The 13,088-nt window shown below is 41.0% G+C and overlaps 1 protein-coding gene across 1 annotated transcript in view; it reads left to right on the forward strand.

The window, feature by feature from the left end:
* The window catches only part of LOC112301024 (transmembrane 4 L6 family member 4), a 28,441-nt gene extending 17,155 nt beyond the window's left edge, over window positions 1-11,286 (forward strand). Inside the window, exons 4-5 of the mRNA XM_024556366.4 lie at window positions 7,943-8,132; window positions 10,616-11,286. Coding sequence (XP_024412134.2) covers window positions 7,943-8,132; window positions 10,616-10,633 — 208 coding nt within the window. The 3' untranslated portion in view covers window positions 10,634-11,286. The remainder of the gene's footprint in view (window positions 1-7,942; window positions 8,133-10,615) is intronic.
* The last annotated feature ends 1,802 nt before the right edge of the window (window positions 11,287-13,088 follow it).

Genomic DNA, 13,088 nt, shown 5'->3' on the forward strand with positions numbered 1-13,088 from the left:
TCTTAGTTTACAAGTCTCAGGCATGTTGCTCTTTCAGGCAGAGCTGGATTGGTGGACTAGAGTGAAGTTGCACAAGACCTCACCTCTAATCTCACCTTTAAGTGCTGTCCTGACAGAGACCAGGAGTGATGATGAAAGAGGGCCCCTCAGCTGGTCTGAGGGAAGGGGATTTGTGGTGTCCTCACTGACATCCAAAATTTATTAGCAGACACACGAGACAACTAATAATACTGATAAACAGAGTATTGGGTTCCATTGCAAATTTTATAATAGAAATCAAGAATGTCTACTCACTAACAGGGCTCAAAGCTTTCACTAATATCCCAAATAGTCTATAAAACAATTTTTAAGTGGAAATATAGAGCAAATGACATTGGAAACATTATAGATTCTCAATGAGATTTTATGTTAATAGAACTCATTAAAATAACTTCATATTTTCGAGGTACTTTATAGTTTATACAGAACTTTCTTGTTTTCTTTTTAAAACAAATTTATAATTTAATATCTGTAACAACCCCAAAAGGTAATTTACTTCCTGCCAAGACAGGCTAATAAGTTTGACTTGCTCAGAGTCAGTCCACTAGTTGGAGGCAGAGGCAGGACGTCCAGGCTTAGCCATTTGAGGTTACACGTTCTCTGCCTCTTCACTGCACTGTCCAGTATAGTCGCCAGCAGCCTTATGTAGCTATTTACACTTAAATTCATTTCAACAAAACAAAGTTTTTAAATCTTCAATCACATTAATATCTTCCCAGTCCTCAGTGGCCGCACAGGGCTGGCAGTGACTGCACTGAATATCACAGACATAGGTCAGCTCCATCGACACAGACAGTCTGTCGGATGCTGCTGGGTGGCCTCTGACCTCCACGAGGGCGGGGCCTTCCTGCTCTGTTCACAGTGGCAGCCCCTCCAGCAGGTCACTGACGCACATGGAGGGTCAGGAAAGACAGTGGGTCGGTCCTCCTGCACGTGGAAGATGGGTTCATTTCTAGAAAATCTATAGAACATCCATTTATTAACTGGAATCCATATTATTAACTTACAGTGAGAGGCTAAAGAACCTGAGGATGGGATTCTGATGGGGGATGTGGTGGTAGTGGTTCTGTTATGATCTGAGGTCTTGATGTGTTCACAAGTTCCACATAAAATAGCATCCCCACCCTTCTCTACAGTTAAACAGGAATACAAGTCCTTCACTATCTTCATAACACAGGCAGGGCTACCTAAATTTACTATGAAGAGCCTTCTCATTTCACAGAGGACTGTTGGGGCCCCACTGCCACAGGAAGCCTTGTACTTTCATTTAATTATAGAATAGGGTACCGGTGATAGGCATCAATGCAGCATTAAATATAAATTTTTATTTATTGGTTACATGAATAATACTATCCTTTAAGAACTTAAAATCAATTAGAGTAAATATGTGTCCAAAATAAAGGAGGAAGAAAGGAAACAGAACAGATGCCGAGCTACACACCAGGCAGTACAACATTCTCCTGCGTCTGACACAGGGCCACACATGTCCCCTGACACACTCACACCTGCTTGTGATGTGATGGAACCGATGGCCTAGCTCGTGAGAGTGACAGCTGATCTGTGGGCCAGCCCAGCAAGTGCCAGCTTGGAGGAAGGACAGGAAACCAACTTTCAAAGTACTTTGTGTTTGTCTTTCTGGCAAAGCAAGTTTTCAGTCTCATCACAACTATATATTGCACATTATTCTGTGATAGGCACTACCATATGTGTTATTTTATCTACTCCCCATGGGAACCAACCCATTCATTAATAGGTATCAGATTAGAGACTTTTAATAATTTTTAAAAAATGAAGTAAATTTTACAAGCAAGAATTTTGAGAATTCTCTACCATCTCTGTTCATTGTATGGCTCTGATAAGGCTCTGAGGGATGTTCAAATACCTAAACATCCACACGGTGGCTTCAAACTATCATATGATCAAAAATTGCTATATAGGGTTGTATTACAAAACCATATACACTATACTTGCCAGGTGATTTATAGGGTAAGAGTGGTTCTGACTATTCATGGTCTTTTTCCCTTGTGCCCTGACTTTAGAATTTAATCTCACATAAGGTGCAAGTCCACTCTCTGCTCAAGGAGAGAGACATGGACCGATTGGTAAAGAAAGTCTTTCAGGAGGGCGGGTCCAGGCAGATTGCTTCTCACCGCATCCTCTGCCACCTAAAATACTTTCTCAGTGTTCCGATGTCTTCTATGTCTATCTGAGACAAGAGCTCACATTCCTTTTTGACTGAATCTCTCACTGCCAGCTCCAAACCTCCCCTTGGACTGTAGAGGCCCATTTGCATTTCAGTAAGCGAAGGGCTTTCACCCACAAGGTTTCATTTGATCCTCTCAAAAAAGCTTGTGAGATTTTAACTGTCCTTCAGAGGGGATAGCTGAGGCCCAGAGAGTTGACAAGTGATTCACCCAAAACAATACTGGTTCATAATGACTGGAGCTTGAATCGAAGTTTTCTGACTCCAAGTCACAATGCTTTATCTATTTTTTTAAATTATTTATTTACCTATTTACTTACTTATTTATTTATTTTTAGAGAGAGGGGAAGGGAAGGAGAACAGAGGGACAGAAACATCGATGTGTGAAAGAAACATATATCAGTTGCCTCTTGTATGTGCCCCAATTGGAGACCAAACCCGCAACCTAGGCATGTGCCCTGATGGGAAATCAAACCAGTGACCTTTAGCTTTGCAGGATGACGCCCAGCCAACTGAGCCAGTCAAGGCACAGTGCGTTATCTTGACCACAATCTGTTTTTTTATATAGATTCCACCAGCAAAGCTCCAGTCTGTTTTACTAGACCATGGAATTTCCTTATCCATCGGATCCCAGTATATGAGCATCACAGCAGTTGTCACCAGAGCTGCAACCCTAACACACATACCTAGCTGCTTTGGAAGTAGAAAAGAGTAGTTACTGTACGAGCCCAAATAAAGGGACTCAAAACAGTTGCCACTCTTTCCTCATCACCAAATAGCAGCAATGGCAGCTGCTTCTCCCTCCTCTTCCTCTTCCTCCTCCTCCTCCTCTTCCTGTTAATGATTCAGGGCTAAGTATTTTACATGAATTATCTCAATTAATCTTCCTAATAAATATGAATCTGAGAATAATTCTTATCCCTGAAGTAGAAAAATAAAGTTCAAGAGGTTAATTTGCTGAGGGCTCCCCAGCTAGTAATTAGTAGAAGGGGAATTAATAAACAAACAAAATAAAAACAGTTGGCAATACCCTACTTTGGTCTGAACCTTGTCCCAATATAGAGCAAAGGAAGACAGACATGCTCCCTACCTCGACGAGTACGAGGCGACAACACAGGCCAAAGCTTCCCAATGCAGAAAGGGATGGAATGGAAGAGTGCAAGAAAAACTCCTTAAGGCAGCAACCTGGGCTGGTTTTCAGAAGAAGAGAAGTGTGCCATCCAGGAGGGAGGAGACGTGCATTTCAGAGACAAGAACAAGCCCTGAAGCAACTGAGAAAAGTCCCCACGTGCTCAGAGAATGGCTGGAACTTCAGGGCGAATGTGGGGGAGACGAAGAGAAGGAAGCACCCCAAGAAGGGGGTGACCAAGAGGCAGGCTGGACCTTCAGGACATCAGGGAACATCAGAGGACTTCAGGCAGGACATAGCACTTGGGGGTTTCAGGATGACTACGCTGGTGGCGACTGGAGAATGAACAGAAGGACTCCGTCACTGGCCGTTGGACCGACAATCCAGATGAGATCGTGAGCATCTGCAAGACAGTGGAACTGGGGCTCAGATTCCAGAGACTCTGAGATGGAACCATCAGGATTTGGTGTGAGGGGGAGGGGATCAAGGTGGCTCAGATTTCCAGCTTGGGGCTCAGGAACACCACTCTTCAGTGAGGCAGAATTTCACCCTGTATTTCTCAGAAGCATTTATTGGCGACCATGTTAAAGGAGCAAAGACAGTTAACATTTTCTGTCATGAGAACCATACCAAAAAGGCATCCTAAAGAAGGAAAAAGAAACAGATATTTTGATATATGTCCTCTGGGCTTCCTTTGAAGTAAGATCTGCTCCCATCCAAGATCTTTCTTTCTGAGACAATTGGCCACCTCTACCTTGACCCTGAGCTGCTGAAAAGGAAGCAGCTTGCACTGGGCATGGGGACAGCTGTGGGAGGGAAAACTGGAGGAAAGGCCAAGGAAATTCAGCAGTAGGGGGAGGAGAAGGGACATGGTCAAGCACAGCACTCCCTGGTCAGACTGCAGCCCTCCTTGCTCCCCGAGGAAGTGGGGAGGAGAGCTTTCTCCCACCAAATCACAGAACTGAATTCAATTAAATGGTTGTCCTAGATTTTCAGGCAACACCATTTGCATTTGCACTTCAAAGATTACTTATGAGCAAGGAACCTCATAAGCTGCTCATGAACACATGCCCTAGAGCCAAAAGACACACCCACATCAGAAAGGTGAGATGGGACTACATCACCTGTTTCCAGCTTGCATGAAGCAGGAAAAACATACAGATGTTAAGAACTGTCTTTGCCCTTGGCCTGACTAGACTTAGGCTCCTGTTATACCTCAGCACATGCCAACGATGTGACTCTGGGCCATGAATTCATGTCTCAGCTCTTTCTCTGTGAAGGGGGTAACAGAAAGATCTACTTCACAGCTTCAGGCGAGAATGAAATAATAGGAGGTATGTAAAGCACTCAGCACAATTACTGCCATGTAGTGCTTGCTAAACTTTCAGCGTTATTATCCATTTTTTGTGAATACACCCATTGCTACAAATGGAATTTCTTGTTATATATTAGAGCTTTCTAAAATGTGTGCTCCTATAATAATTTTGTGGTTTAATTTGAATATTGTCAAGCACTCACATGAAGACTCAAAGAGAATAATCTCTTTATCATAGTATAAGTGAAACTTGATTGGCACACAAGTATAGATGTATTTATATTATTTCATCAATAAGTCATATTTTAAATATGCTAAGCAAACATAATTACTTAAATAGAGGGATTTGTGAAATAGTTAGGAGCATTGGCTTTGGGCTCAGACAGACCTAAGGTCGAACCCAGGCACTTCCATTTCCAGCCTCAACTTCTTAATCTCCACATGGGTGTATGTTCATTCACTCAGTAACTATTTACTGAAGGTGATTCTCTGCCAGGTATTGTCCAAGGGGAGCAGCACCTCTTGGTTAGGCTGAGGAAGGTGATGTAAAACAGTTATCCTATTGCCTGGAACAGGGGCAGGTCATGGTCCCTGAAAACTGCTGTTATTTAATGAAACTGCCTGTGCTGGAACTGGGGGCAAAAACAGGGGACATGGTCCTGCCCAAATAGCCAGATGGTGACACAGAGTGCTGGGAAGCACAGAAAGGGCACCAAAGGCAGCTGAGGGTAGGAGGAGCATCAGGAGTCTGTCCTGGAGGAGGAGATGGCACCTGGAGTAGCCAGGCAGAGGGGCCAGGCTGAGCAGTCAGGCTCCCCTGATCTTTCCTTCAGCTGCAGGAAGTGAGTTGCATGAAATGCACAGCACTCTCTTCCAATGCTGGTGGGACTACTGCAGCTCAGGTGGAAATGCCCTGCACAAGAGCAGGAGGCTTTAAAACTCTGGCTCAGTCAACTGGCTGTAAACTGCTCAGCTCCCCTTACTTCACAGAATGTGGAAAGTATTAGTCCCCACATCCATGAAATATGAGAGCTACTCTCACCTGGGCTTGGAGGTTGGACACAGCAGTCATCGCCAGGATCTCAAAGAGGTTCAGCACCTGAGAGTTACGGGAGGGAAGAAGGGCCTGGAACGGCCATCCATAGTGGTTTGTGAGGAGGGCTGAGGCAGCAGCAGGAGTGGGACTGAGGATTGTTCCAGGCTCCAAACTCAATCCATGCTTCGAAGTTCCCCCCCTGAGAATTTTACTAATCTCACCACCAGGAGGTGCTGTCATCCCAGCACTGCACACTCTTCAGAGGAGGGAAAGAACTCAGCACTGCCAATCACTTCACTCAGGGTCATTTCTTTACCAGATGTGCCTGGAAAATATTGTCTCTCTATATAACTCCTTGTCATTGTCAAGTTTAAAAACGGTATAGATAGATAGGACTACAAGGAAAAATGCAGAACAGAAAGAAGAGTGTTTAAAACATAACAACTACTGAAAATAGGTCTTGCACAGCAATTCATAAGGGGTATCATCTCAGTGAATTCTCACAATTGAGAGGTTCTTTTCAGCCTATTCCATAGATGAAGAAATTAATACTGTCCAGGGAAAGGGATGGGGAGGGTAAGTAACTTGCATTCACAGCTAGTAAGAACAAAGCTTGCACTCAAATCCACACCCATGGGAATCCAAAATACCAGGTTCTGTCCTTTAGACCAGACAGCTCAGATTAAGTGGAATTATAACAATTCTAGCATCTATTGAGCACTTACTGTATGCTAGGCACTGTCCTGGCCACTTTCCTAGTGTGAACTCATTTAATCCTCACGGTAACTCTTGGATTTCATAGAGGATGTCATTCCCATTTTACAGGTAAGTCACACAGCTAGTGCGCAGCTGGAACCTGTGCTCTTGTGGAAAGGTAAATCAATGCTATAAACAGTCTTTTATTTTTAAATCAAGGGCAAATGCTCGTTTCTTTGTTCCTTTGATTCTGTTAAATGCCAGGGCATCTTTCATCATTGCAAAGATTTTCCAAATTTTAACACAGAGCATATTTAAATAAGTGTGTACTGGTTACTAAAGAATTTATCAGAAACAGGAGTCATCAAGAAGATCTAAAAACAATCAGGTGGGTGTTGATGTAGTAGCCACATGTAGAGAGATCTTCCCATTGAGGCCTTGAGAGGATAGAGGGGGCATAATGAAACAGGCGACCAATATGTGGCTCTAAGAATGTGACAAGGAATAATGATAACCCAAAGAATTGACCCACTTTCCTGTGCTTTTTGTTGAAGACAGCACAGTGCACATTTCTCCTTCACAGCATGATGCCCTTTATATGCAGTGGACTCCTACTACCCAGAATTTGTGAATATATTGCAATGCTCCTATTTCAAAGTTTTTGTAAAATATGTATTAAGGTAGCGGATTATTTAGTGCTTCTTAGTAATTAAACATTTTTGTATGTGGAATTCCCACATGTAAAAAAAATATTTGAGTCAAATTAAAAATTTGGCTAGAGTTAGGTCTTTAAAAAAATCAAGCTCTTCCCTTTAACCATATGACACAATTGTACTTTACATGGCTTCAGATAACCAGTAGATGTGCCAGAATTTTGTCAAAAGTCCAAGTGGTCCCATATGACAACAGGCAGGATAAAGCCCAGTAACATTTGTGTCTTCATTTTCCCATCTCCCAATTAGGTATTGAATTCACCCATTCTCCTGGTCAGCTCACAAGAATCACTCTGTAACTTGTAGCTACGTGACCTAGGGGCAAGACACTTAACGGCTCTGTGCCTCCATGTCTTTATTTGTGAAAGAGAAGAAACGATCCATAAGGTTTCTTTCTTTCTTCTTTTTACTGGAGAGAGAGAGAGAGAGATTTGTTGTTCCATTTATTTACGCATTCATTGGTTGATTCTTCTATGTGTCCTGAATGGGGATCAAACCCACAACCTTGGTGTATTGAGACAACGTTCTAATCAACTGAACTACCTGTCCAGGGCCAAGAACCATAAGATTTCTATAAGCCATAAAAGAGTGAATATATGTAAAATGTTTGGAACAGGGTCTAACACATATTATATAGTCTATAAAAATGTTAGGTATTGTTTTTAAAAAGTGTTGCTATGGGAATTTTTTCTTATTTAGCTTATATTTTTGGATGGAAAGTATTACCAAAAAAATTATTATGGTTACTTTGTAGTCTAGAGTATCGCCTATGTTTTACAGATGTCTCCTTTCCTCCCCGTGCTCCTGACAGGGATTACCTCAGTGACAAATCCTTATGGAGCAAGTGCCAGGGGCCTGAGAATGTGATTCCCTGGAATCTGACCCTCTTCTCCATCCTGCTGGCCATAGCAGTGGTCCAGATGGTTCTCTGCGTCATCCAGGTGGTCAACGGTCTCCTGGGGACCCTGTGTGGAGACTGCCAGTGTTGTGGCTGCTGTGGGGTAAGCTGAGGTCTTGGTCCTTGCTTCTCAGGGTGAGGAAGACAAGGCTGGCCTGCAGTGCTAGTGGAATGACATGGTGCAGAGGTGGCAGCTACAGAAAACCAGAGCCAGGCTGAAGAGTCCAGGCAGCCCCCTCTGTCAGCCCAGGGAAACTGAGACTGTGTTCCTGGAACCCAGAAATTCTCTCTGTGCACGTTAACAAATCCAGGCTGAAGTTGAGCAAAGTTTTAGTCTCTCACCCAGTTGTCCATAGTCCTGGAGGCAAAGGACTGCATGTACATATGGAAATTTATAAAATGTCACGTGAAAATCCCCAAGGAGTGAGCATTTGTCATATGCACATATTGTCAACAGTAACACATCATTGTCTGGCCCAAAATGTTCTCACTATTTCCTGACTAGAGCTACACAGTGGGTTAAAGTTATCAAGTAATACATGAAACACACTTCGGGGTATTTATTTTCTCCAACTAAAATATTAAATGATAGTTGTTTGTGAGTAAGAAGACTTTCATTTTTTCTTTCTTTCCACTTTATATTATTCAAATAAGGTTTAACAATTATATATTTTAAAATATAAAAAAGTAGCCCTGGCCAAGTAGCTCAGTTGGTTAAAGCATCATCCTGATACATCAAGGTTGCAGTTTTGATCTCCACTCAGGGCACATATAAGAATCAACCAATGAATGCTTAAGTGGAGAGGCAAATCAGTATTTCTCTCTCCCTCTCTCTCTCTTCTTCTATTTCTCTAAAAAAAATTAAGTAAAGAGTAAAATAAAATATAAAAAAAGTAAACAAAAAGTTCCAAAATTCCACTGTAAAATGCATGTCTTACAAATAAATTTTACTGACTATTGGCTTTATTGCTATATATTTTCAATTCTATTGCATTGTATTTAAATTTTTTGGTCAATAAACACAATTGGAGAGAGAAAAAAATTACCAATTATTCATCAAAATTATTTTTAGGATGCAGTAAGAATGTTGAGCATTTGATGATTATGATTCCTCCTAAACGAATTCTTGCTTTCTAAATCAGCCAATTCATTTCAAACACTGATGTTATTTCTTTGTTTTGCTTTCACAGAAGACAGTTACACTTTTTAGTTGGGTAGAAAATTTTCATTGCAAGGTTTATTGCAAATAAAACTGCTCTTTGAATATAAAATAGTAGTTTACTAAATCTGAGGATTATCTAAAAATTTAAAAACATACCTGTAAATGTTAGTACATTGATTCTTTTCAGTGAGTGTCATATATTCAGATACCATATTTGAACAATTTTAATTAATAAATCACATGATAGTCAAAAGACAGTGAATGGTGAATGAACCCTGATGGAATTCCCTTCCTTCTTTCCTCCTTCTTCCTTCCTTCCCTCCCTCCCTCCCTCCTCCCTCCCTCCCTCCCTCCCTCCCTTCCTTCCTTCCTTCCTTCCTTCCTCAATTTTTTATTTGGAAAACTTCAAATCTGTGTAAAATTTAAAAGAACAGTACAATGAACACCTGTAAGTTTTCACCTAGATATACAAGTTGTTCATATTTGCTCACCCTCTCTTTTTTAACCATTGGAAAGTAATGTGCAGATATCCTGAAACTTCACTACTAAATATTTCAGTGCACATTAGAGCTGCATTTTTTAAAACTCAGTCTGGCGATGATTCCTTTTTTGTTGACAGCTTGCCTCTCATAAAGCAGGTCAGCATTCCTCACCCAGGAGGACACTGTGGAAAGATGTGGGCTCTCAGCGGTTTTTTAATAGCTGAGTTACCCTAGCAAGCTGCCTAACTTCTCAGAGTCATAGTTACCCCAACCACCTTTGCTGAACTTCTGTACAGAGTGGGCAGATCAGCATTCATTCATTCAGGCAGAAAAATATTTATGGAGAGGCTCCTGAGCCTGGCACAATCCTTGAATGAGGTAATAGACAAAAATGTGCTTTAATTTCAAACTATGGGGTGAATGTCAGCTGTGCGGTCTTGGCCAAGTCAGTTGCCCTCATCTGTTTCTTTATAAAATGTTATTGTTAAACCAACTTCCTAAGGGTTGCGGCTGAGTGTCTAACATAGAGTGATTAACATACATTCATTTGAACAGTTAGAAGGCTCAGTGCTTTGTACTGATTGTTGTTTACTAGGAGCATGAAAAGCACTAAGGCAGCATAACTTCCAGAAAAAGAACACAGTCTCTGGGTTAAACCTCCCCAGGTTCAAATCCTGGCTCCTCTACTTAGCTGAGGCTTTGGAGACATCACTTGAGCTATCTGCGCCTCTTACAGAAATTATATTTAATAATAAATAATGCAAAATAAATTGAAGCTTAAATTCCTACAACCAAAATGTAGTTAAGACACAGATTAAAGCTCTGAAAAAAAGTCTGAATAGTACAAAAAACATTCCAGAAGTAACCAATAAGGGAAGGGAAGAAGGATGGAAAAAGTAAACAAAAAAATATGTCATAATTAATTAATTTTTTACCTTCTAGGGAGATGGACCAGTTTAAACCACTCCAATGACCTCTAACTCGATGGCACATGGAAAGACACGTGGAAAGATTAAACTTAACCTTCTCTGCTTGGGGTTGTCAGTTTCTATCTGTGTCCCAACTGTCAAAGCTCAGGGAGGGCACAGTTATTCCTTCTCCTCTCCAACCAGCTTAGCTCACCTTGGAGTTTTATGTTAGTTTCAAATAAAAAAGCAGGTTGTCCACTTAAGTTAGATTTATACATCTTTCAAATTAGCTTCCTTTTAGAATTGAAGAGCAGGTAAAAAGCTTGTTTCTCACAATTTTTCTTTAAGAATGAAAAATGGATGTCACATGTACTGCCACACTGCTTCTTTGTATAAACGGGTGTTTATGTCTCTGAAAGTTTTCTATAATTCAGAGGAAAGATGCCTATGAAAAATCAGAAACTGAGACCAATTTTTGTTGTCAAGGTTTATGGGAAAAAAGAATGACTGGTGTGTCATAAATAACTTTTTTATTTTTGGCTAACATGTTTGAATTAATTATGGCTACTCTTTTGAATAAGGATTTCCTTATGTATATTAAATTGAAATCATGATTCAGTGGTAATATAATAAAGGTAGTGTATGTTTTGTGAAAGAGGGGCAAAAGGTTGAATGAATAAAAGCTACTTTTTACCTCTCTACAAATGCTGCCTTTCATCAAACATAAACCAACGTTGTTATGGTTGATTTTGGTAATAACTTGTCAGCCTATGGCCGTGGATTAAGGTAATAAGTATAATTCTATGTCATAATGTCATATTATGACATTAACTTTGGTTTTATGAGTCAGGCACTAATAGGGAGTTAAATCCATTGTGATTAAGTTCAAACCTCAAACCCCAGCTGCACCGCATACCAGCTAGGGAACCTGGGAAGTTACTTTCTCAGTCTCCGTTTGTTTCCCCATCTGTAAAAGGAGTACTAATAGGCAATCAGCCTTCCAGGAAATTTTGACGTCCCCCAAGGGTGAAACAAAGAGGCCTGTGGGATTGGCCACATGACTCAGGTACAATAAGGAGAACCCCAGAGGGAGTTTCAAGCCAGCAAGTCTCACCTCTGCACCTGCCAAGCTGATGGGCCCCACTATGTAAGTTAGACACACTGACAGCTAGGCTTCTCATAGTCATTAAGAAGGCAATTCCCAATCTCCACCGAGTGCTGGCCCCTGGGGGACTGCTGCTGAAGACAGGAGGAGTTACACATCTTTTGATTTTGCCCTCGCTACCATGAGAACTCTGAGATCACAAATCAAATCTGGCACTTAACAGGAAGAAGGAAGAAAGGCAGTCGTGTACACATGAAGACCACTGGTTCTCAAACATGCCTGATCATCAGAATCACCCGGGAAATGTTCTAAAACTGATTCCTGAGCCCCAGCATAGACCTAATGCATCTGAACATTGAGGCATGAGGCATGGAAGTCTATCTTTTGTCTGTTATTTAGCTTTTAAAGCTTACCAGGGAATGCTAAAACCAGCCACTTTGAGCAACCATTGATAGACCACAGACTGGCAGGCACCAAGAATGAAAGGGAGTCAGAGCCCACTGGGAACTCACACGCTAATGATTCATACTAACATAGAGTAGTGTATGCCAAATCCTAAAGGGTAACAAAGGTAATCATGTGCCAGAGTTCAGAGACATCAGACCATTAGGACTGATTCACTGACCTAAGTTCTTCGATAAAGAAATAAGAATGTGGGTAAGAGGAATCAATTCCTTATTTAGGAATTTTCATTGATTCAGATATTATTTTTTCCTTTCAAATTATATTTTATTGATTATGCTGTAATAGTTGTCCCAATTTTTCCCCCATTGCCTCCCCCAATGAGCAACCTCTACCCCCTCAGGCAATCCCTACACCATTGTTCATGTCCATGGGTCATTCATATAAGTTCTTTGGCTATTCCATTTCTTATGCTGTACTTTACATCCCCATGGCTATTTTGTGACTACTTACTTGTACTTCTTAATCCTCTCACCTATTCACGCATTTCCTCAAAACCCCATCCTATCTGATGGGGTTTTGCAACCATCAAAATACTCTCCACAACCATGATTCTGTCTCTGTTGTGCTTGATTGCTTAGTTTATCTTTTATATTTAATTGTTGATAGGTATGTATTTATTGCCATTTTATTGTTCATAGTTTTGATCTTCTTTTTCTTAATAAGTCCCCTTAGTATTTCATATAATAATGGTATGGGATGATGAACTTCTTTAGTTTTTTTTAGGGTTTTTTTTTTTTTTTTTGGTCTGGGTAGCTCTTTATTAGCCCTTCAATTCTAAGAGAGAGCTTTGCTGGGTAGAGCAATCTTGGCTGTAGGTCCCTGCTTTTCATGACTTGGACTATTTCTTGCCAATTCTTTCTACTCAGCAAAGTTTCTTTAGAGGAATTAGCTGACAATCTTATGGGAACTGCCACGTAGGTAACTAACTGCATTTCTC

This window comes from Desmodus rotundus, chromosome 2, assembly GCF_022682495.2.
Source record: "Desmodus rotundus isolate HL8 chromosome 2, HLdesRot8A.1, whole genome shotgun sequence".
Taxonomy (NCBI): domain Eukaryota; kingdom Metazoa; phylum Chordata; class Mammalia; order Chiroptera; family Phyllostomidae; genus Desmodus; species Desmodus rotundus.